The 26,060-nt window shown below is 44.0% G+C and overlaps 1 protein-coding gene across 6 annotated transcripts in view; it reads right to left on the bottom strand.

The window, feature by feature from the left end:
• fbrsl1 (fibrosin-like 1) overlaps positions 1 to 26,060 on the bottom strand; it is a 254,489-nt gene that overhangs the window by 134,644 nt on the left and 93,785 nt on the right. For all 6 annotated transcript variants that reach the window (XM_068604520.1, XM_068604518.1, XM_068604521.1 and 3 more), the window contains exons 3-4: positions 11,669 to 11,770; positions 7,369 to 7,404 (exon numbers count right to left, since the gene is read on the bottom strand). In XM_068604520.1, coding sequence (XP_068460621.1) covers positions 7,369 to 7,404; positions 11,669 to 11,770 — 138 coding nt within the window. The remainder of the gene's footprint in view (positions 1 to 7,368; positions 7,405 to 11,668; positions 11,771 to 26,060) is intronic.

Genomic DNA, 26,060 nt, shown 5'->3' with positions numbered 1-26,060 from the left:
AAAAAACTTATCTACAATATAACAGGAAGCTAGGCTGACACAAAAACAGCAGGTTTTCACCAGCCTCCGGAGGAACCACAACACTGTCATTAACAGTTACTCTCCTCATAAACACACCAGCATCAGCTGGAGGTATAATTGCCCCTGCTTCTCCTGTAATCTTATACCTTACCTGCTGTTACTGTCAGACACCTTCTCCACTGAGAGAGACAGGGAGACAGCGACAGAGAGACTTAGGGGGAAGAAGGAGGGGTTGTGTGCATATGTGTGTTTCTAGTGAAGTTGGAGGCAGGGGAGGTGTTGCTTGTGTACTGTCAGATAATCGGTGAGGAAAGTAAAAAGACAAGTGTAGAGAGAAAGGAAATGGAGAGAACACATGCCAGAAAATCAAATGAGTGTATGTTGCTCACAGAACTCCCAGGAGCGATGCTCATGGGCTCCGATGGAGAGAAATTGTGTTCTATTCGTTGAGTGATTAGAAGACGAGTGGCAGAACATGACCTACTTAGTAAAACTTTTTTTTACAGGTTTTGCAAAAAGGTACTCAGGCGGGGTGGAATCACATGTCGAGAGGCGGGTGGGAGGTTTAACCCTAATAGATTCATAGAAACATTAAAGATGGCAGGAATAATTGCCAGGGGGTATATGTGAATATGAAAGAAAGTCTCTTCATCTTATGACCTCTCAAACTCAAACAAGGCCTTGCAGTCAGTGTCTATGCTCTGGCTTTGCAGCCAAAAAGCACAGATGGATGCATTTGATCCTACAGATAAGCAAGGTTAAAATGAAAAACAAAACATGAATTAAACATTGTCTGATATAGGGCGGGGTTTAGTAGCTTTAAAATCATCTCGGAAAGTGTGGTCGGAGGTGTGAATGTTGATAGAAGTTGGAAAAAAAGCATGAGAAACCTGCTTCCTTAAAATCTGTGAGGGAAAATGGCAGCGTGTTGTTTCGTATCCTGCCCAATCCAATCCTGGAAATCCACAGAGGCCATGCAAAAAGAACACTTTAGCTTTGCTGTAGAAATGGGCCTGCCTCTGGCTCTTCTTAATTTCAGGCTTTGTTTGTGTGGCACCGGGGAGCTCTTGTGGGTTTGCGGGAGACCCGCAGGCCTTTTGTCTCATCAGTAGGTGGTTTCTGCTTCGCGCCTGAAGCGTTCTGTTGACGTACGCCTTTTGTTCTACCTCTCCATTCGAGATTTGGTCACAGGTCGCGGATTACAGGCAACACAGCCATCACAGGTACACTGCTGTTTGTTTCCCTTGCAACAACTGTTAGCGCTCAGGAGAGAAGCGGGCACTGAATCTCCATATCAGTCAGAGGAAGCGAGGTGTGCTATGAAGAAGAACGAGTGAAAAACAACCACGACAAGTCTTGAGATATGAAAAGTCTGGCCAAATATGTTATTTTTCTTATTAGGTTCTTCCCAAACTTAAATGGCTTCCTTTCTATTCCTTGGGGGACATTGGCAACGCTGCAATGCCGGCTTCTTTAAATGACATAGACTAATATTACACTTGTGGCGTTGAATTAATAAGCTGCAGCATGATAAATCTCTATGATTTATTATGTTCCCTCCAGTGTATAATCAAGTTGGATGAAAAAGGGAGAGAGAGTGAGACCGAGGGAGATTGTGACAGACAGAGAAGACATAGCTGTGTCTGAGTTGAGACAGCTGAATGAACCGGCTCTACGTAGCTTTGAAAGAGGACTGTTACACAGTCAGCCATCAAAGTCATTGGGTATTGTATTTAGCAGAAGAAAGACAATTGAAATGCAAAAAAGTTCAATGTGCAGAGCACTAAGAAATATGGAAGAGCCAAAACAGAACAAGCAGACGTTCTTACCCCAAAACAGTCCATTTCTTTTGGAAGTGTTAATTCCCCATACGGGTGGTTTATGACAATATCACACCTCTATGGAAGTCATCCCACAGTCCACAGGACGCTTTCTGTCCCTCCTGTCTGCTTATGGTGGGCTGCCATCATATTCATTCCCCGCTCCCAGATAGATGTTTGTAATTGGAGCTCTAATTTATGATCGGGCCTTGGTGCAGGATAATGATATGGAGCATTGTAATTTGCTGATGCAAATTGTACGTTATAATGGGGAGCCATAAAAGCCCCGGCAACATCTCGGAGACTTGCCAAACACCCTGAGCGTTCATTACAGCCCTCATTAAAACATCCACGTCGGCATTGGGAGCTCTTACAAATGGAAGGAGCATGTAATTGCTGCTTGATTGTGGTATATGTAACATATGATAAAGTGGAATTACCACTTTATTTGTCTACTGTGTCCGTGAAACTTAATGGGGAGAAAGCCTGCAGTAAACAAATCCTCAGAGGATTGTTTGATTGTTACATTATAGGGCTATTTGTTTAAAGTGGGGCAAATGTGAGTTAAGGGACAGTGCATCCAGGACAAACTACGCAAGAGTGATGATAATCAAGGCGAGGCTTCGGGGGATGAAACTAATGCTTTTACTCATGAGAGCCTTTGTTTCATTTGGACTAACTCCAACATGGGTGATAGCATAGAGCTTCGTCTGGGAATACATTAACTGGATTTTTTATGAGAAAAGATAAGTATTGTTCTTTTTCATTACCAGGCATCAAAGTCATCACCATAAATTTGCTTTAAGGGTGGTGGAACAAGATTAAAAAAGGTTAGAATGAGCCATTGAAGTCACCTCTGGTGAATTTTTTTGTACTAATGCCAATTTGGGCCCCGGAAGTACAGCTTCCAACCATTTTCAATCGTTGATCTCAATTCAGTCCTAACGAACAGTGATGTGGAATGCGGTGAAGCTGAGCTTTTAAGCAGCCTTAAGAGCAAAGCCAAGTGGAAAAGCAATTAAGAGTTCATTTGGAACAACTGGACTATGCTGGGGCTGTTTTTTTCTGAGGCTCGGTCAACACTAATTCACAGTGTCGTCTTTTTATTCAAATGACCTCTTCCAGAGTCCCCTTTGTGTTGGTGCCTTTCTAATGCATCTCCATTAGAACAAAACCTGAGCTGCATTGCTGAAGATGAAGTTTCCCTCCTCAGCTCTGAATGGAAGCAGGCCTCCACCATCTGAGCTGTGTGTGCTCAGCCACTGGAAAAGGATTTTCAACCGTGCCATTCAGCCGGGGCCCCAGAAGCCCGCAGCCTTTATCTGCAGAACTGTTGATTGATGTGTTGTGGGCCCTGCTGTGGTTAACAGCAATTTTTATCTGTTGCTAGCGGCAACCGCCCAGGTCCCTGGTGCGCAGTGAGCAGCAGTGTCCGGGATCTGAAGCCGGACCGCACACGGGGATAAACAAATAGGTTTTTCAAAGCGGACAGCCCTCATAGAGAGGCCCCTGACAGGCAGAGCCCCACCCCGAGGCCAGGACGGTGTCAGGGCCCCAGCCCACTCCTGCTGGGTTCTTGCTTTCCTTCACTAATTTTCACCATGTGCAGAGTTGGCGGCATAGAGACACCTGCACACCCCACTGAAAAGGAAGCAAGCAGAGCGAGAGAGACAGAGAGAGCCAGACAGAGCGATATAGAGCGGTACTCACAAAGACGCAGTTAAGATGTTTCATATTCTGTGTGGGAAGCAGCAATGGCTTTTTGGAGAAGCTCTGTGTGCCAATGATGCAGTAACCAAAATGACCTTGCTGAGAAAAACCTAAGATATTATTTACACTCAATTTCCTGTCAATTGCTGTGTTTAGTATTTAATCCAGGGAATCTGTTTCGTTTTGTTTAATAAAGCGTGAAGCTTTAATGGCTTCTATTATAATTAAGTGACATAATCCTTGTATTCGATAAAGATCTTGTAAAGAGCCTCGTCACTCAGACAGGGACGCGTGTTTGCCACAATGTGGAGGTTGTGAATGCCAAATCAATTAAAACAAGGATGTTTAAGAGTGTACCAATGACTCTGAGACTGCTCTGTTTAGAGTATTGACTCATTTAGCGCTAAATATGATTATGACAACCCGAGCCGCGCAAATGAAGAATGGGTGTGTCTGAGAGCTCCCAGCACTCTCCCTGAACCCAAACACTCCGGCTAAGGTTTTACTCCCTGACATCGCAGAGATAAACCCTCCCAAAACAGACAAGTCAGATTATACTGTCAGACAAAGCTCTATGCTTTTATCGTGCGTGAAAACATGAGCTGTAGCTTGGCCTTGGGTGGTTTTAAAAGATGGAGGAGACTGAAGTTCAATCACTTCGTCTGAAAGGAAAGGGAGGTGTGTTGTTTTTTTTCCGCTTAGCTAAAACGTCTCCTCCCCTATACAGTATATCCAGCCGAGGGGTAGCGACAGTATGGGCAGATAGGTTCAGTGAGATTCTTTGACATTTTCCCCGTCTCTTGCAGGCTCTATCTGCTAGACGCAGAGAGGGATGTTGGGTTCTTTATCAATGAGCCCCTGAGAGAGGATGATAAATCGCCAGAGTCCAGGCCAATCTCCAGTGGAACAACAAACAGGTAGCAGCGCAGGAAACAAGCCACAGATATTGTCTCCCAAACATAGACAAGGCTATAATGAAGCTTGCACAAAGCAGACAGGAGAGAGCCGGCCTGATAAACAATTCCATATCCAGCCTTCCACAGAGAGCGAGATAGCGAGTCCCAGTCCTGCTGCTACATATCGCAGTTGGACTCAACGGTCCCTCACCTCTGAACGGGAGACGAAGCTTGCGAGCAGGTGGGCGGGGAGGGATTCAAGTCTAGCAATGTCATCGCCTGGATAAACACATCATGTTTGCATGAATGAGTAACTTAAGGAGGTGTGTCTGAACCATAACAAGTCAAATCGTTTGTGTTTGTTGAGACAGATCTGTCCGCAGAATATAGATATACGCTAAGACAATGTTTGTCGTAATGACGATGAAGTCAACACGTCACTGCTGTGATCCTGTTCATTATATATGATTTGTTGAATTGAACATCACACCAGTTGTCTCCTGGGTGACTTAAAAATGTATGTAATGTTATTTCAGTTTTTGGGGAATCATCCATTTCATTTTTTTTACTTAAACCCTTAATTATGAACATTGAAATAATCCGCCATAAACAGCTTGATTTGAACATATGGTTGCAGTATCATACCACTTACACCATAGTGTCTGCCAACCAGAAACAACTTGGAAGCACTATCAAGATAATACATTTGGATTCAATTAGCAACTTTCTAACTGTAACACACACATCGGTGAAATATATCTAAGCTCTTTGTTCAGTTGTCTAGACAAACAAAGAAAGTACAACAGAGTGACAAGGAGAAGTCACGTTTCTGCAGAATGTGTGCCAAATCACTTTAACACAGTATCAAGGTATTTTCTGTGTTGAAAACCTTGTAGGGACTTCCAATTTCCCTTTTTCATGAGTCTGGCACTGGAGCCCAGGGACTGCCTTTACATTCTTGAGCAAACCAGCCAAATCAGGCCATTAAAGCCGGGCAGGGAACATACGAAGGCTGACATATAGAAGCATAAACAACAAGAGGCGTTATCCCCCATAGAAGTAGAAAACAAACTGTCAGGAGAGATTGCCCTTTTTTTTTACCTCATAGTGCCTTGTGACAGCCATCCCCATCTACAAGCTTGATTTTTTTCAGAGTTTGTGGCGAGGCAGAGATGCTGATGGCAATCAGTGCCAAGGGCCAACCAGGAGATCGCCCTGTCCATGCTATTGGTGGCCGGTGGCTCCGCCCACGCCTGTGTGCCCGCCTTGCTGACCCTTACACAACCCCTCCCCACCTCACTAACAGCACCCCACCCACATACATAGCCTCTCTCATCCTCCAGTCGTAACGCTCCATGCAGACCCTGGCCTTCTCCTCCCCCTCATCCTCCCATACCCCCTTAGCCTCTGCGTGGCAGATCCTTCGAGCTTCCTGACCCCACGCCCCATGCCCCCCCCCCCCCCCCCCCCCCTTCGAAACCATCGTACTGTAAGGCCTTGAGCACTTACAGATAAGGAGACCCCAGAAATCAAGCGGGCCCGGCAGCAGAGCAGATTGAGAGTCAGAGCTCAGCACCCAGGAGGTACCCAGAGGCGAAGAATGCTGCAGATAGCACCATCGGATAGCCAGAGAGCGGAGCCAGACAACATAAAACTTCCTGCCCTTGTAACTAGACTTTCCTTTTCTTGCACAATGCCAAATGCCAATGACCTCACACCACCACCACCACCACCACCACCAAGCCTACTCCCCCTCCATTTCTGCCCACTCAATGTGAGTCCTCTCCCTTCTTTCTCTCAGATAACGTTCCCTGCCGACTCAAACTGACAGCTTGAGCCAAAGGGCTACGCAAGCTTTTTTGGAAGGTCTTATTTGTTTTCATCCGTCTGTGAGTGTGCAGCCGCTGGGGAATAGGAATGTGACATGTTCTATTAAAACAAAATAAAAAATAAATAAAACAAAAGATTGCACAGAGATCAAGGTCTTTTGAAGTTAAGCTTTGTTCAGTGCTTTAACTGCAGTCCTTTGAGGCAGATTAACGATGACAAACCATTTATAGTTGTTTTGTTTGTCGGGATGATTGCTTCCAAGCTGCAATAAGAACCGCCATATGCCACTCATCAGCTAAAAGTAGCACGCTTTAAAGAATGTTCCTCTTATTAGTTCCCCTTTAAGCAAAGGACATAAAGGACGACTGCTGTCTCTATTACCCAGAGACTAGGCACATCATTGAAACAATGGGCGGAGAAGAGCAAATTAACTGTTTCGAAAACGCACTGGGGCGAGGCAACAGATGCTTTCAAGGGATAAAAATAGTCCTATTCTGACTATTTGTGAACTAGTCTATGTTTGAAAGGATCGGGTTGACGTTTACCAAGGAATCACTAAATATTCCTATCGGGCACATTTAGCTTGAACAACACATGGTCTATGACAGAAACCATCCCACTGACTCCTATTATTGTACAGTGAGTCATTTCCAACAAATCACAAGACATGTTTAACTGCTGTGCATCCTCCTGAAGGTGCACATGTCAATGCACCTCTGTGGTGGTGAGACATTGTATTTATTGCATAGATGTGTGGGTGTTTAAGAGGCTTTTAGGCATATTTTCATAGATGGCAGCAAAAGGATTCTCCATTGACAGTCACTGGAGGAAGACATAAAACTATGACAGCCAAATTGCAGCACCGGTGAATGCTGATCGATGCCAATAAAACCAGGCTCTTTCGCCAAGGTAGCGCAGGACACCTTCCCGCAATTTAATCAGTCAGTCAGCCAGAATTAATGTTCCTAATATCATGATTTCTCCATTACTCTATTTAACATAATTAAAATGTCGAGCGCCGGGGCCATAAAGCGGGTCGTTGGAGATTGTAATTCTGCCGTAAAGCTATGAAGCATGAAAATGCCACTTACCGAGTAGCCACGGCCTGACAGCGAGTGAATGGAACTCTGTAGGGGGAGAGAGGAGAACAAGGATGACCTTTAAGAAGTGTTTCACTCGCTGACACAGACATGATGAAGCAGCGCCTCTTTAATATCAATATTCACGTTAACCTTTTACCCGCCCCGCCGTGTACCGCACCCCGCACACATCCGTCCCATACCTTCTGGTGTCCACTGCGGGGGCAGATGAGCAGCACCCGATCTAAAAACAATCATTCACGTCCTAGTGAGAGACTGGATTTGAGTTGTCAGAGAAATACACTGTGGAAAACCTTAATCCTTTTGTAAGACTGCAATTAATATAGTGCACAATAGTCATTCTATGGCTGTGTAAATGCCCTTTAAGCCAAGTGGGAAGTGTATGGGCTTTACTTGAATCCTGAAGAAGCAACTGCATGTTTAATGGTGTTTTCTAATCTTTGCCTGTACACAAGCCTGAGACAAAATGAGTTTGGCTTCCGATGGTTTAAATATAGAGTTAATTGCAGTGCAGGTCAAGATTAACTTTCTCTACTGGACACATGGTGTGAATCCAAATAATATTACACAAATTGATATATAAACATAGATGTTTGGAGAATGAGTAACAGCTCTACCATGCTCGCAGATTGCTTGACTCTCTCTTGCAAACAAAACAACAAACGGTATTGAATAAGAGTAGCATCAACAGGCAAGAGATCATTTCCAAAATATTTTACATCCTTTACGGACAAAACAACATGATGTCATGATCAGCATTAAACATTTATGACAAAAGAAAATATATTTAGGATATAATGTTGTCAAAACGCCGTTACTCATCAAATGTTGTTTTTTTAATTCTGTCTGTATTTTTGTGAGATCTTAAATTGGTGTCAATTTGGGACCAAACCAACTTACTTCAGCCCCTTTTACTCAAGACAAATATCTATTCAATGCATTTAGGGATGCGTTTTGGCCCATTAAACTCCTCCTGTGTTTTCTAATGCAGTCCTCTAAATGCTGAACAAGAGCAGGAGGGAGACAGAATAGCTAGGTTTTGTTCTGTTCTCTGGCTCTGTCTGTCAAAGCCCAGCACGAATACCAATCTCTAAATCCCTCCCTCCACTTCCACTTTTCACTTCTTTTATTCCTCTGTCTAGATTGGCAATTTCTCCCCCCCTAGTCTCTGGAGGGGACTTTTCTGCTAGACCAATTTCATCCATAGGTCCACCTTCAATCCATGCGACCTCCCCCACACCTTCACCACCGCTGCCTCCCTTGTTTTGCACCCTCCCAATACCCCTCATCCATTCTCCCACACCTGCTCTTGGCCTCAGCCCTCATCATCGCCTCTGTGCCCCTCTGATTTGCAGGACGGCTCCTGCGGTGACGATTAGGGAGGAGTCCCGCCGCGAACCGGAAAGCAGGCTCTGCGGGAATCAAAAGGCTATTCCCGCTCTGCTCAACCTCTCTGCTCCTTCACTGTCGAGGCCAGAGATAAGGCCAGAGGAGAGGGGAGGAAAAACTGCACCCAATGCAATATATGTGGATATAAAAGGGCCAAGAGTCTGTGTTCCAGAGAGAATGTGCCCTGTTGTCTGTGCATGTTGTGAGTGCTTTTACATACGTGTGTGCATGTGTTTGTGTTTGAGTGCATAGGTGCATAGGTGGTGGGAGGCCAAGGCCATTCGGAATTAGCCTTACTATGTAGAGTTCATTCAACTTGGAGCGTTTTGAGCAGAAAGAGAGGCTTATTTAAATGATAATGAGGGACAATCCATTGGATTTAGTGCCGGTGAAGGGAGGAAAAGAGGGGAGGGAAGGGGGGGATCCATTAAAACGCCAGCGGTTCATAAGCCATAGGGTCGGCATCCAGCTAAACACTCTCTCTTAAAAGCCATTATACATGGCTCTCAATGGATTTCTGCCGCGCTTAGGACTTCAAAAGGATTTAAGAACCCGCCCCAGAGAGGGAGTGTGGGGGATGGAGTAGGACGGTGTATGTGTGTGTGTGTGTGTGTGAGTGTGTGTGTGTGTGTGTGTGTGTGTGTGTGTACGCGCGTATGTATGTGTGTGTGTGTGTCTGTGGTGATTATGTTGGTTGGTAGTGTGAGGGATGGGGTGGATGCTGGCGGCATTTAAGGGTTAACTAAACAGCCCCGGAGAAGAGAAATGTTGCTAAATCCTCCCCCTAATCCTCTCCCCATTTCCATGCCCCCTCCTCCACTCTCCTTACAAAAAAAGGATAGAAAAAGAAAAACATGGCGACAAGAAGGGAGGGTCTAGTAGCCCATCTTCTCCCATCCCAGGGAGAGGGACCAATCAGAGCTCGATGGAGCATGATGAGAGAAGGGATGCGAACATGTATGCTTTCTGTGGCAGATCAGGTAGCTTGTGGGTTCGGCTGCATGTGGGTGGGAGTGGGTGGATACAGGAGGGTGTTAGAGACCCTGACAGCGCCACAGCTGCCACCCTCTCCTCCGCAGGATACAGATGCTGTGAAACCCACCCCCTCCACCACCTCATATTTCACTAATCCCTGTGTGGCTTAGTGCCGGGGCCCCGCTGCACCGCAGGCACAATTACCTAGTCAAAATAAACAGATAAAGACCCAACCATGGCAATGAACAAACAGCATCCTCTTTTTTTACCCCCTGCTCACAAATTGATGCATGACTGTTTTTACAGCCGGGCGCGTCCACATGTCGCATTTGTCTCTATTTCCTTTGGCGGTAAGACAAGAGAAATCCATTTTACTCGTTGCAGATGCGGCATCATTAGTTAAGAGCTCTTAAAGCTGGGGAGCCACTTTGATACGGTGGAGTGTGTTTTATGAAAATTAGCAGTGCGCTCAATGTGGTGCCGGAGACTTCAGGGAGCTGAACAAATAAAGAGACAGTGACACGGTGTTGGTGAGGAATTTTGCCATGTATATTATGTCCATGCCTATACTGAGTGGATTAAAGCCAGTAGAGAGAGGGGCGAGACACATTGACAGACAGAAAGAGGAAGAGAAGGGTAAAAACACGAGGAAGAGAGATGGATAGATATGGATGCCGTGGCTACAACGATCAGCGTCTGTGCACCATTTATTTGGCAGCAGATTAGAGAGACATGCCACATCTAACACCGTCGCCGATTACAGCGTGCAATTTTCAACAGTGCCGCCACCCCCACCTACATCACCGCAACCACCACCGCTTCCACCCCCACTCTACCACCTCCCTCTCTCGTGCCCCCCTCCTTTTCTGTGCTTGTCGTATATCCCTGTCAGAGCTGTCAACCAGCGTCGGTCTTTTATCTGACAAGCCCGCCTCTTCCCCCTGACTTTTTCATTAAAAGACAGCCTTTTACACAAATTCAAGAGAAATTGTACGAGGGGGAGTGTGGGGGGGGGGGGGGGGGGGGAGGGGGGGGGACAGTGAGTGAGAGAGACAGAGCAGCAAGGCGTACAGAAAAGAGGATGAAGATGGGAAGAATTCGGCTGGGTATTTTTTTTTCTTTTCCTTTTTTTAAAAATTGGAATCCCGAATAGCTTAAAACAATGCTCTTAATAAGTTCATTAAAATATGTTCCTTCCATCATTTTACCCATGCTGGAAAAGGGAGCTGCACATTTTCTTTCTTTCTTTCTTTTTTCTCTCTCTCTCTCTCTCTCTCCTTCTGCCTTCGTCAGTCTGATTTAATTTTGTTAGGTTTGGGAGGTCTGCTTGACAGGCATTAGTTAGGAAGCATATTTCTACATTTATTTAAAATGAGCCGCTTGGGATTTTGCATAAATTCTCATTACGTTCCCTGTATCTAAATTGCATTATTTCATCCCTTATGCTGAACCAATGCCTGGCCTCTATTTTCCTTTGGCACCTACTCATCCTCTAAATGGGCTGGCATATGGATGCTGCTGTAGCCATAATTGGAACAGTTTCTTTAACTCATTCCATTCTGGGGTCTTCAAGGTCAGCTCACACCTGGCTGAACTGCGTTAGGTCATGTCTACATTTAACCGCGCCATGCTTAAATAATGCCAGGCCAACAAGGTGATGCTGTGCGACCGGCCTAATCATTTCCTGTCTATGTGCTGCCAGCCAGACAGCCTTTTCCCCAACACACAGGGGATTTATGAGGTGATAGCTGGAAACAGCAGGAGCTACTGCACCAGCTGCTCTCTGATCTCAGCCTCAATGTTGTTGTCGCCCGATCGTTTTCTATATCCCACTTCAGGGGTCTCCTGCCCTGGCCTGTGAAAGTGGATAGCCTGGCTCGCTATAGGAGGTCTGTGAATAGGTGAAAGGTCTTGTCCAAAGACTCACCTCGCTGAGCTGCTCCTTGGAGTTGCTTCTGTGCGGTCGGCTGAGCTCCTGCACCATCTCGTCCTCTCTGACTTTGACTGGACATAGCGCAAAAGGTTTGATCTGCAGGCGGCACAAGAAAAATGACTTAAAATCCACTCCTCAACCCATTAACCAAACCACTATGTTCACAATAAAGCAATATACCCTGAGAAGCAATTGAAAACACTCATACATTTTTTTTTTCTTATGATGATACATTATCTGTATTATTTTATTTTGATAAATTAATAATTCAGTCTTATTCTATCCATCAACATAGCATTTTAATTGTAAGTATTCATTAGGTTTCTTGTTAAAACAAAACCAACGGTTGAGGCTATTTAGACCTCTGGTCTTGTGTTTGTGTTAAATTACAAGATCTTCAACTTTGACACAACAAGTGAAGACCAGAACTATTAATTTATATAAAATGTTCAAGCACAGAAAAATGACAATTAGGTTTCCAACCAGGGACAAAAATGAAAAAAAGAAATGTTGCCATTTCAATTACTAGAGTTTACTAACTACACAAGTTTTAACTGACTTTCAATGGGCCGTAGTCCTTCTATTCTTTTCCTGAAGGAAACACACTGGTGTGGTGACTCACAGCTTGGTGTCAGTTTGTGCTTTGGCTAAATGCAAAGCAGAACTGACTGCAGAAAAAACACCTGTGACCCTGAACCTCGATCCACTATTGCTTGTCATACCAGCCAGCAACAGGAACGCAGCAGCAACAACAATGTAGGAAACCCAACTGTGAGACGTCTACTGTCTACAACAGTTGTCGTACAGATCTAAACATTACTGCAAATTCAGTTAATTTTATTGTGGACTTTGTTGTATTTGTCCAACTTAAGTATGATGTGATTTTTTTCCCCTGAGCATGTCTTAAACATATACCAATGTTAGTGCGCTCAAGTGACAAATCAGCTCTTTGAGGTCAGTAAAAAAAATCTGAATATACATACTTTTGCAAACATCCAAAGAAAAATAAGATAACAATATTTTCTGATAAAAATGTACAAATGCCAGAATCTGCATTACAACCCACGTCATGCTAACCCTGATGCAAACCTGATGGTTTGGTTTATTGCAGGCCATCAAGACCCAAAGTATGCATTCATATTCCGAGCCAGATGGGAGGTTAGCGAGCTCAGCATGAAGACTATGTGCTGGTGCAGCACCAGCCAATCACAATGTTCTGTGCAGCTCCCCCACCTTGGAGTACAGTGGTGATGGCCGTGGGGTATAATCCATTTGACTAGCAGTTTGCATGTAGCAGCTCCCCTGGTGGCACACATGGTGGCTGGCCCTGTTCTCCTGATCTCCACTGTAATTTAAGCAGATCACTGCTACAATTAACCTTTCCCGGTAAATATCAATTATGGCCCCCGGCTGGGCTAGAATTAAAAGGGTCATCAGCTAATCTGACAGGTCCTGTACGCTACCACCTGGCTGGGAGAGAGAGAAAGAGGCAAGGCGGCAGAGAACGAGTGTTTGTCTACCCTTGTGCCCACCAGCTCACATGCCAAGTAGACACAATTCCCTTTTAATTACCCTGCCGCCGCCAGGGCAAGCATGCTGATTGGCCAAGGGGCATCAGCGGCGCGCTGAGGTCAACAGTGACAGGACGGGGGTGGAACGAGGTGAGCGTGGCGGAGAAAAGGAGGGAGCTGCCGCCAAGCAATCAGGGTGTAGAGATGGAAGGAAGAGGGACCTGGCAGGTGGGCCTAATCAGGTTTGACTTCCACCTCTACCCGCGTCTCCCTCTCCCTCTGCCTCTGCCTCTCTCGCTAGACTAGCTGTCAGCCTAATCACTCCTTGAATCTCAAAATAGATGGTGGCCTTTTTGATTTTCTTCTCTCAAGGAGAACACAAAGAGAGCAATCCTCCTTTGCAGGCAGGCATGGAGGCAGAGACGGAGTGTAAAGGTACAGTCGGCGTCCCATTGGCGTCAAGTGCAGCCGTTGATTACTTTGTTTACCCAGCATCAGTGTTGCTGACAAATTCCTCAAGGCGCCCCGAGTGTTTCTGTCTCTTCCTGTGGCTATATTATCCAGTCAGCAATCAGCTTGGCTATTGATCAGAGCACAGTGTCTAATTAGGCGCCGAGGTTAATGATGAAGCGTGTACGGACCATTCCCCAAGCTGCCGTTCAACGGGACAGGAGAGCAATTGATCTAGGCAGGAATTCACAAACTCTGACAAAAGATTGGCAACACTGACTGCCTGTGATTAAGGCAGGGACTAATTTCTTGTCTGGGGAGGTGTTTAATTGGCCCTAAGCTCCCAACTGTACAGCTTTTATGTGATGTTTTTTTTCTTCTTTTTGTGTACTCATTAATGTTAAAGGACAAGTTAGTGAGCTTGAGGGTTGGGCTCACAGTTGATATAGTGACACAGTTCAAGGTCATAAAGCGTTTCCACTACGCTTGAGGTAATTTTTTGGGCAACAGTTCTTTACCACCTGGTTATTTTGAAGCGTCACAGATGGATTACGCTGCAGGTTTGACCAACTATTATTGGGATAAGGTGAATCAGATTGAAGCAGCAAGAAAATGAGTGTGTGTGTGTGTGTATGTGTGTGTGTGTGTGTGTGTGTGTGTGTGCGTGCGCGCGTTGGTCAGTTTGATTTAAGACGACAGACAGCAGAGACGTAGCAAAACATGGCCAAGTAAAGGGCTGTGTTTTACATGAATAATGTACTGAAAATTAGCTCCATTAGTCTCGGTATTGAACATGTCTGCAGTCCCTCTCTTGAGGCCGCCGCTCTGTGCTCTTTAATTATCTTCAAAGGGCCCTCTAGCATCTTAATTTCCCCCTAAGTTGAGTAGTGCCGACTTGGGTCTGCTCATTTATACTACTCTAACCCTGGTTGAAGTCAGAAAGCCCGCCTACTTAGAAAGGGCTAGTCAAAGCATCGCTGGAGACAATAGTGGTTTACATCAATTCATGCTAGGCTTGGCTAACTTTCCTTTTTTATTTTCTCCTTGTAATGTCAATCAATCTGCAGCATGTCAGCAGGGTGCTACCTAAAAGGTGATGCTTTGTTGCCCTGCTCCCTTGATTCTTCCTCGTTCACCTTGCAGGGGTTTTCGGGGGGAGAAGGGAACGGGGGAGGAGGTATCAGACGTGGTCTCCCACATTTTTTCCTCCTTGAATAAGAGAAGCTGTTAGTCCTGACCTTGCTTTTCACTCCTTGCTCCTGCTCCTCTCACTCTGCATCGTCTCTCCCAAGCCTGCCGTCACCTGTCAACAGCGCTCAGGGAGGCTGTGCCTCAGCCTTGTCCCAGTGTCAATCCTCATTACCCCAGGAGCTTGCCCCTTGCCCTCCCCTTCCTTCCTAGCCGGCTTGATGCTCTTCTGCTCCACACTACCAAGCTCCAATATACACAGGGCGGGAGGAAACAAGGGGGCAGTACTGGAAAGGGAGGGCTGAAGAGGACGGATACAGATCCTTCTTTTAATTTGTTCTGAAAAGTGTCCTGTGCAAAGGACCCTCACCCCCATTAACCCAGCGACAGGCTGCTACTGCTGCTCAGGGAGGCATCAGCAGCATGTGTATGCATGTGTATTTGTGTGTGTGTGTGTGTGTATGTGAGCGGGGCCGGTGGTGCGGTGGGCGAAGGCACCTCAGCGCTCAGTGCCGGGCTCCAGCACCGGCTCAATCTATCGGCTCATTATCCCCCGCCTCCCGCCCAGCCCGGGGTGCAGACAAGTGCACTTTAGGGCCACAGGCCAAATTGATTCATCTGCCTTCATTTTCTTCAGGCTCAGAAGTGGCAGCTGCTCAGAGGCAGGGGGAAGGAGACATAAGATGGTGAGAGACAGAGACGGGAGAGGGAAGGAGAGAAAGAGAGGGTCTGGGATAGAGTGACACGAAGGAGGGAGGCATCAAGAGAAAGAGGTGTTCCCGGCTTTGTTCCTCATGTCTTATTTAATTTTTCCTCCTCCCTCTTCTCTAGCTCTCTTTCCCTTTACAGCACAACCAAAACCTCCCTCCCTTGAAATCGCTATCAAGACATGCACTCACTCCCCCACTAAGTCCCAAGTTGGAAATTAGCCCAAGGACAAGCTATTGGATTTACTATAGGGAGAGCAAATGGATTTTTGCTTTTATTTTGACGAGTCCCAGTGTATCCATTAAGCCTTTTAATCATACATTATTCATAGAGCTCGCCTTATAATAAATGACCACATAAAAGAGGTACACATATTATACAAGGCCTAAAATGCCCCTATAACTCTCTCTCCTAGTGCACTTAGAACTACATTACATTTGTAAGCTGGTTCACAAATATGAGCCTGTGAAATCACAGCAAGATGGTGTTTCTATTCCAAGCAATCACACCAGGACACGACAAGAGTCATCAAATGAAAAGCAACAGTTGCATACATATGGGGTACGTAGAAGACAAATTAGAGGGCGTGACCTATTATCTCGGCATTGTCCTGCGTACAAAATCGCAGCGTACAATGAATGCTACACAGTGTAAAGCTAACTGGGGTGGCCACCGCGACCGCCCAACACTGTAACAAAGCAGTCAACCTAAGAACGGAGATGCTTACTCGGCCTGATTCCAAGCCAACGGAGACCTCAGGAGAGCCTGAGTGTCCCGCAGGGCCTCGTCTGGAACAGATGAACTAGAGAGAGGAGCACTCCCTGTGGGCCCCAGGTCTCGCAAATCACTCTCACCATATGCCTCCTGGGGGAGTGAGGGAACAAGGGAAGAGAGAAGGAAGGGGGGGGGGGAGAAACCCATCCCTCAGCACCTGTCCCGGGGGTTCACTGCCAACCGCAACCAACAGACACATACACAACCCTCACCTGTCAGCCAGGACCATAGGAACAGTATCTGCCCTGCACTGATAAGCACAAGGCCTTACAGCAGAAATACCCGGCTCCCTCCTCTCCCGCTCAACTTCCACTCCAAGGCAAGCATTTCTCAGAGCTACCAACAACAATTAGGCCCATGATGTCAAAATGCTAATGATGTTATTGGAAGGAAAGCAAGGAAGCGTTGCTGTGGATCTGCGTTTTGCTCTTCATTGCCAGAGCCAACATTATGCAGATCTTCCTCCTCTCTTGTTTCTCTGCAAGAAATGCACAGCTTTGATTTCTGTGTACACTATTAGCGTTGAAAGCAGTGAGTGCATTTTTCAAAAGATTTATGCATGGTAACAAGTAAAATTCAAATGGCTTTCACTTTAGAAGTTGTGCGATCATTTTTTTCAACTCGACATGATTATTTGCAAGTCAAAGTTCACTTTGACTTTCAAAAGAGAAGGCACATTCAAAGTCGCAGTAAAACAACTTCAGGTTGTGGTACATGCCAGTGGAAATGCCACATTTGCACTTAGTGGTCAGCAAAAGCTTTTGGAGATTAAGAGAGAAAATGATTTATTCATTCATTTTCAAGTGTGCGCTGCTGTACCTCTCAATGCTATAATTATCTCAGCAGAGCTTTCAATCACCAAGAGTATTTCAAAGTAATGGGGAGTCATGGAAAAAAGGAAACATATTTATGTGTATATTCCCAAACCCTATATTTTCTGCTGCAGTGTTAAGCCCTAAAAACTGCAAGTCAATAATTGTAATGCATGCATTTTTATTTCAATCGACTTACAATCACCCAAAACCACAATCTTTCATAATTAATGCTCTTTACACAACACTTCAGGACCTCATTGGTAATCCATATCGTTCAAACGAAGAAGTACTACCGAGGTGAATTACAATACCAATATTTATTTAATGCTGTTGCAGTATAAAAAATAATGAAATGCTATATGTTTACTGGTTCAGGTCTAATAGAGTGGCGCTTGCTATCATCTATGCAATTTGGTGGAAATGTTCGCTTCCATTTAATTAGGATAGAAGTAATGACAATGATGGCTGTATGTAATGTAACACCAGGCAAATGACCACAGAGTCTTTCAAGAAAGATAAAACCATCAAAGAACTTTAATAATTAATTTAAATAATTCATTAAAATGACACTAGCAGCAGTTTCACCAGATTATTGATTGTATCTTTCTGATGCGTAAGATAAAAATTAGCCTCCAACATGCAGGTTTAAGTGCTGTGCACGGCTCGACCCTACCACCAACCATATAAAACTCTAGGCATGCTGCATCAAGCACAGATTCTGAAACAGTTTTGTGAGGAAATAATTTATCATTTATGACTCTCAACTCCATAACCCTTAAATGGGCAGAGATAGCGCTGACGTAAACACTCTTATCAGCTGATAAGAGTCTGTTGGTGGGACAGATCAGCGGTCCAGACATATTTCGCAATGACAGAACGTCTGACTACACAGAGATTTTCACAACTTGAACTCACATATTGGCTTTCTAAAAGGGTTTTACCAAAATAATATTGGATTCCAGCTAATAGTATCGGCTCAACCCTAATTTGAACCCTTCACTCATTTGTATTAAGAAATTACTTTCTGACATTTCGATGTTGCTTTGGTGATTTCCACACCTTTCACCCCCAATTACTTTCATAATTTATCACTGTGTACCACCAATCCATATATTAAAAACTCCAATTACGCTCAACTGCTGTAACATCTTTCATTATTTTTTAACACTTGAAAATTATATTATTAGCAGTCAGAGGGATTACATTTTTGGAAGTGCAACATTCACACTCTCTCCTGCAACTACACTTGATAACTTTGTCACCCTCACACGTACTTTAAGACATTTTTAATTTCCTCTAATGTAATCTGAAATAATTATCAGTTGAAGCTGACGTTCGAGTTGCAAAAAGCTCCTTTTAACAAGTCCACCAAACACACACACCTTAAAACTAGCTATCATTCAACGCGACATAATTAAAATACCAAAGATGAGATTGTGGGGTAAAGGAAATGAGCAAGTGATTAAAAAAATGCAAAATGAATAACTGAATCTGCCAATCGGTCGAGCTTAAGACTGTTCTCTTCAATCAGGTGAGGAAATGGCTCTTTAATGGAATGTCTGAGTAAAATCGTGCCGCGTTTTCTAATCAATATGGTCCGGCCGCTGAACTGACCGATGTGTGACTGACCAATGACCAACTCAGACACAAGATTCTGTGGAAAGTAACTTCATCCTTTATTAGTTGTGGTTAGCTTTTGTATAGTTTCAAAGTATTTTCTTTCTGCAGATAAGGAAGCCTTTCAACTCTGGTGTGAGTTCCTTAATTAATTTGCAAATGCTTTTTGAATGTTACACAACACAGATCCAATAGACAACCCATAGTAAAAACGTATTATGACAGATAGTGGCTTGTTTTAACATAAACATGTGAAAATACTCAACCATATTTAACCATTTGGTTGGCTGAAGAATTGTGATCAAGATATGTACTGCGCAGGTTGTTTCACAGTTAGATTTAAAAACAACATGACCCTGCTCTCTGATGGCGAACGTTGGCCGTGACTATAAATTCAACTGGATCTAGTCAGGATGAGCAACAATAGCCAAGACAGCTCATAAGACAACTGCAGACACTTAAACTTGGTCAACAGAAAAGGCATGCATAGAGATCACTTAGCACCCAATGTGCAAGGTTAGTTGACCCTAAATCCTGTCCCCTGGACTCAGACCGCCCAACCACAGCATAGGGTCCTTCCTCCTGCTCCAACCAGGGCCCAACAACTATGCGGCTCTGCTCCGTAGACTCCGATTTAATCAAATGACTTATTTTTAAGGCTAAATTTGTGAGCTAGTCATTGTGCCATATTGTGCCTGGGGGACATTCTCCGTCGCCGTACTAACACTGTGATCTGGCACCTTTATCTTTTCAACCTTCTAACAAAGCTCACAATGAAACAATCAAGGGAAAAGGAACCACTTCCACGGTGTCATGGTGCGGGCGAGAAATAGTACAAATTTAAATAGTAATCTTTTTAGGAAAAATATTGCATGTATGGACAGCATTGACCCCAACATATTTGAATCAGCCCTAGAGACATATTAATTGAACTTCATACTGTACGACATAGTAGAGCTAATCCGTACGACTGAGTGAGGAGCTGAGGCTGGTCATCCGGTGATGGACAGAGTTTTAGAGACAGAAAGAGGGAGGGTTTTTTGAGACAGATGAGGTCTAGCCAAGGTGTCAGCCGGTAGTTTGCAGTCAGAGAGTGAGAAAGAGAGACCGAGGGAGGCAGCCAGAGTGCTCTGGGCTTTTTAATAGGAAGCAGATGCAACACATGTAATGAATCAGCTTCGGCTCGATGCGGCTTCCCTCTGATGTCTGAGCACCCGTCCTGCCCTTGAAAAACTTCTGGGACGTTATCTCATGCCTGCACAGCACACACTGCCAGTGAATTTTGGAGGAAGTGTTATGTGTTGGATGAAGGAAAGAAGGGAGAGGTAAGGAAGTTGAAGTGTGTGTACTGGCATCCTCATGCAGTATGCATATATCTTTGTGCTGGAATATAACGATCCACGTTCATAACGTATGTGTGTCTATTTTTTAATGTTCATGTGTATATTTAGTATATCTGCATATGTACTGTGCATCTACATGTAAATGTATATCCCCATGCATAGTTAGCATAGCTGTAACAGCTGTTTGTTGTTGGGTTTTCATATGCCAGTATTAGCATTGACTAGCACAAACACTAGTATGTCAAGTTGTATGTTGGCAATTATTGAATGTTAACCAGCTAAAAACCTCTGTCATCGTCCTTGGCCTCCTGCTCTTGTAGCCATGAAACCTAACCATGGCAAAGACAGTGGTAGTGAGGTGAACAGTCTGCTATGGTCTTGCAAACTCCTCCCGCCTGGTTTGCATCAGCAGAGCATCAGAAGGCATTGACCAATACATGAATGATGCCATTATCTCCTCCCTCATACGTGGTTGAAGTGTCGACGTCTGCTCAACCAGCAAATATACAATGAGGAAGTTGTGTTTTGTCCATATCAGACATTGGGCGCTTTTTTTTTTTTTTTACCCCTTTCACTTTGTCACATGTGCAAGCACAAGACTGCATTCCCTTTATATATTTTAGGTCTTAGGCCCTAATATAGAGCATGCTGGCTCACAATACTGTCTTACAGCAACACTAAATGGAGCAGATCCATCCTTAGGCCCATATTCATTTTCAGACCTTAACAACTCTAAATATCTGCTGTTTAAAACATATATAGAAATGGGTATTGTTAAGGCATAAACTTTCTGTAAACATAATTTTGCAGCATAGGTTTGTGGGGGGAATTATAACACGTAGTACTAAATACCATTGTGTACCCTCCCGCTATACCAGCTATTACTCACTACAACCACCTGTTAGTAAAGGTGCACATTCTTGCTGCATGCAGTTTGTTCGAACATTTAGGAAAACTTCAATATTAGAAGATTGTGTTTCTTTCTTTTTCAGTATTCAGTATTTTTAGGATGTTTAGGATGTTTTTAGTGTATTTTACTCATGTTTACAAATTGGTGATAAAACAAGAGAGATGATTATTTCAAAAGATAAATGTATTCGCAACAACCATTTGTAATCATATCTAACTTTGAAATGTACTTTTGCTACCATGTTGTTATTGTGTTAACAGTATTTTACAAGAATAGATTTTCCCTCTCCCTTGCATGATGTCAAATGTCATCTTCTAGATGCAGTCTGCATTAGGGTGCTATATTATCAGGATGCATTCTCGACAAAATTTTGGGGATTTGCAGATGCATTCATCGATTGTCATATGCAATGTGAAAAGGTGGAAGGGACTACTAAACACAAAAGGAAAATGAGGTGGTTTACATATGAAGGCACAATGGAACGAGCACAGTAATGAGCACCGTCACAAATGTCTCGGCACAGTACTCCTCCTCACAGACCCTTGCAGCCAAGTCCCTTTTCCATAGGAAAGGATCATTGCTCTTTTAACTTCAACAGCAAATTGGGAGATTGGCAGCGTGTCACACTGCTGTCACACTGGCTTTTATCTATCTCCATATGCAGGCCTGCATGAGGAATGTAGGAATGTTTTAAATCTCAATAAGCCCAGATCCAGAAAGCATTCCGCTCACACACCTAGCATGCAAAAATATGACGGCTGCTGAGAATAATGGGAGGTCAGGGGAAGCAGTGAGAAGACTGGGGGAGAATAGAGGACAAGGTAAGAATGAGAGAGAGACTGAAGGTAAAGTTGAAGGATTGATGCATTCTTGCTTAAAAAACTGCAGTCTGCACACTTAAAAGAGTTTGCACATGTCAGATGTGGAAGAAATGAGGCAAGGGAAGTTGAAACCTTCAGAAGAAAAGGAGGAGCGAAGAGAAACTATGCAGGATGTCTCCTGTCTGTCATTTTGGGTGTCTGGCTGTGACATCTGCCTCTTTGCTGACATTCCCATCGCTACTGCTTGGACCAGAAGAGATTAGTTGGTGGAGGAGATGGAGGTGTGGAAAGAAGAGGAGGAGGTGGGGTATAAAGAAAGAGAGCAAATTAACGGATGCTAAAGCTTTAGTTGGTATGGAAATCAAGTCTTGGAAAGAAAATGAAAAAAAACGATGAAAAGCAGATGGAATCAGTTGTAGACATGACAGCATCCAGCCTTCAGAGCGCATATATTGCATGTGCAATTACATGGCTGTATTTGCATCTATATGATCCCTCAAAATGCTGTCATGTGTGAGTATTTGAGCCTGCTATCTGCCAGTGCACAATTATTAGTGTGCCTAGTGTACGTGTGTGTGTGTGTGTGTGTGTGTGTGTGTGTGTGCGCACGCAAGCACATCCACAACACTGATGATCTGAAACTTGCCGCCTGTCTCGATGTACACAACATAAAATGAGGACGCAGTTGATATAAGAGGATCATGCCCATCGTGTCAATAGGGATACTTTTGATTTAATAAGATTACAGATGGATTCAATGTGCATTCTAACTGGCAAGACTCCTCAGATCAATCTGCCTACTGTATTACCCCATGATGGGAACACATGGAATAGTCCAAGGGATAAATTATGTCATGTCGAACTGCAAATCTGTACCACTGAAAAGTGGTGGAAGTTACCATAACATTATTAAACACAGGCTTAATCTCAGATTGAGTTTGGTTGTATTTATAATATTTGGTGACTGCTTGAGTGGAGCATTTTAAAGAACTTTCCTTGTTTTTATACAACAGAGCTGTCTTGTGTATAAAATAATTGGGTGACCTTTTTAGGCTCTCTGTCCTTAATATTTTGTGTTGTTCAAGAAAAACCTCAACATGGAAAGATATTTGATACCTATTTTCATTCTGGACATAAAAATGTAAGGCGCTTCCCACTTTTTCTTCAACACACACTATCTTGAAATGCTGCCACGGACAATACGTCTTATATTAGGACATGAAGAAAACCAAAGATGACCCATATTCAGAACTCAATGTCTCACTGTGAGTTTATGTCTGTACATGCTCCAGCAGCAAACACTCATACTTTACAATATACAGAATGACACTATGCCACAGCAACCAAGAGAACACAATGTGTCACCTTCATTTATGAGGGCTTTGTTAGGGCTTGTGTGTATGTTGGTGAGACCATGTAATTGCACATGAGCCACTTTCGCAGCTCCACTTGATGGCAGTAACAGGAGGAGGAGGAGGAGCATAGAACGGGAGAGGAAGGTGAGCGGTGAATGGGAAAATGACATAAGATATTGAGAAGCTAATTGTCTTGAGGAGCAGCCGGGGCAACCTTGGCTGGGTGAGAAGTCAGGGGCTCTGGCCTCCCAGGGCACGGCGCTGCCAGTGTAATTGTGCCACGATCTTGACCTTGCATCGCTTAAACCATCCCTTCATTCTTTCTCTCTCTATCAGTCTCTCATTCTTTAACTTTCTCTTTTCCTCACTGAAGCCAAAGAGGAGCTGGGATCTGCTCTCCGCTCTAATGATGTCAGCCCCCCAGAGGAGGCGTCTGTCTGGTGAATCTCAACAGCTAGCCTTCAAAGTATCGGCCTGGCCCAAGAGCTGGAAGGATGCCGGGAGGTACGGAGGAGGATCTGTTCACTAGACGGTACAACCACAACCCAAACAACTAGCTCTCCTGAAGGCCACAAAGGTCCTGAGGTTCTCCCGCTGCTACTGTTAATGGAGCTCTAAGGCAGGCAACACACAACATTAGGGAAGTAGCAGGAGACAGAATATTTCACCATGCAAAAAAAAAAGTGTGCATATTAAACATTAGGATACCAACTTCCACGTCCACCAATTTTCAAGCAGGTAGAAAATCCACTGCCCGCCACAGCAGCATTTACTGTCACTTTAGTTCTTGTATCTTGCTTTTCTGTTCATGCGTTAACTGTGTGGGGGAGGTTTCATACCCCTCCTGCACAGCTGTTTAACTATGTCTCATTTATTTGCACAGAAAAGCCAAATAAAAAGAAAAGGCGATGGAACAAAAGGTACATATTATAACTGTATGTATCTGTTTAATTGAAGCAATATTCCAGCCTTCTTTAATTTTAAAGTATGTATATTGAAAGGTAATCCATGTTGGTAGCTGCATCTGACTTACACAAAACAAAAAGATGATTCGTAGCAAAAAGAAATGTAAATAAGAAGGTTTATGCATCAAAACAAACAAAGCCTTGAGCAACGTCATCTATTAGCACACACATTTGGCTATGTAACTGCTATATTAAATGAATATATTTGGACAGTTGTGTCTCGGATGCAGGGTTGTGAATGATCTGCCCCAGGGCTTTTCTGGTGCTCTTGAATTACGATTATCTTTTATTCAAATCATACCCCACCTGCAAGCCGACCAGGCCTCTATCTGTAGAGACCACATTTGGCCTTAAATCAATACCAAAGCAGTGGTGAAAGGCACGGGCGGAACGAGGGAGGGAGCAAGGACGTCTGATTCTGCTTGACATTTATTCGGGCCGTGCTCTGTCAACAATCACGTAATACCTGGGTCAGATATCCCCAACCCTGGATTGTTGCTTACATTCTGCTGCATCACAGCCACCTCACAGGCATAGTGCCAGCAGTAGTCACACATAACGGATGACTGTGAAAAAGGGTATTTTAAGTACAGTTCTCATGGTTTATGAATTACACTCCAAATAAATTGTCTTGATGTGAATTCTTTTCAAAGACACATAACTGTATCAACACTTTTCCCCACATAAATGCATGTACCCTCATGGCTTTAAATGTGTTTCTCGATACTCGCTCTCTTTTGGAGACACCTAGAAATCATCTAAAAGCTGAGAACTGTTTCATCATATGGGTACGTATTAAATTTCAATTTCAAAAAGAGGTAGGCAGAGGTGTGACACAAATCTAGAGGCCAGCGGTCGTGTGAGGTAAAAAAAAAACTCCCAAAAGACCTCACTCCCCCTCCATCTCAAGAAGTACCACTCTGTGATTTCTAACGCACTGTTGTTCAGGGAATTTCTGCTCAAACCAATCATCTCAATGAAAGGAGATATGGTCAAATTGATTGTCTACTACTTGACCTTCTATAGATGGAAAGGCTTTGTATTCTCCAATCACTTTGGATTCTTTCTCCAACCTTTTTCACTGTAGCAGCTGCACGGCAAGAGATCCTGTCTGCCTTACATATCAATGTTGCGCAAAGTTACTTTGATTGTGACATCTGATGGAAATCAAAACACACAAGACTGCTTTTTTTTTTCAGAACACCATATGAGCACAGTTATGCACTCAGTTGTGTTCTGTTGAGCAAAAACCATGCCTATGTTTTCACTATGGATACATGTATTTTTACCTGAGGTGTTGCCTCTACCAACATATGAGTTCTGTTAAAGGCAGATGTTATGAGCTGATCAAAATAAGGACACAGAGGGGGATTTCCAAAACAAAATACCACATGTTCTAATTACCCACAATATCCTTGGGCTGTACATTTAAGACAAATGCCAACAATATACAAAGTAATGGAATCCATCTATTCAAGGCATATTTTTTCTTTTAGGCACATTAAGAAATACAGAATGGTACGAGCAAAGAGAAAACAGTCAACATTAAACTATTAGTCTAGTTGTAGCCTGTATGTGAATGCTGATGCTACACACAGGTGTAAAACAGAACATTTACTGAAGTTTTGAACAACTCTGCATACACAGAAGAAGTGAAACAGTTTTAAGCCGATCTAGACATCTTCACCTCATCTTTGTGCTGGAGAGCAGCAGTGCCAAAATAACATCAGACTGCATTGTACTTACAACAAGGCACAGTATATATAGTGGCACAAATAAGCCACAGAAAACAACTCAGGGGAGAGCAGTGGTTCTCAAACTGTGGAGCGTGACCCTCTAGTGGGGCGCGGAGGTATTACAGGTGGGGCGCGGAGGTATTACAGGTGGGGCGCAGAGGATGACCTCTCCTCATTTTCCCGTTTCAGGACG

This window comes from Clinocottus analis, unplaced genomic scaffold, assembly GCF_023055335.1.
Source record: "Clinocottus analis isolate CAN_PGR_092001 unplaced genomic scaffold, fCliAna1.0.p SCAF_7, whole genome shotgun sequence".
Lineage (NCBI taxonomy): Eukaryota > Metazoa > Chordata > Actinopteri > Perciformes > Cottidae > Clinocottus > Clinocottus analis.
This window is presented reverse-complemented; position numbering and strand designations above follow the sequence as displayed.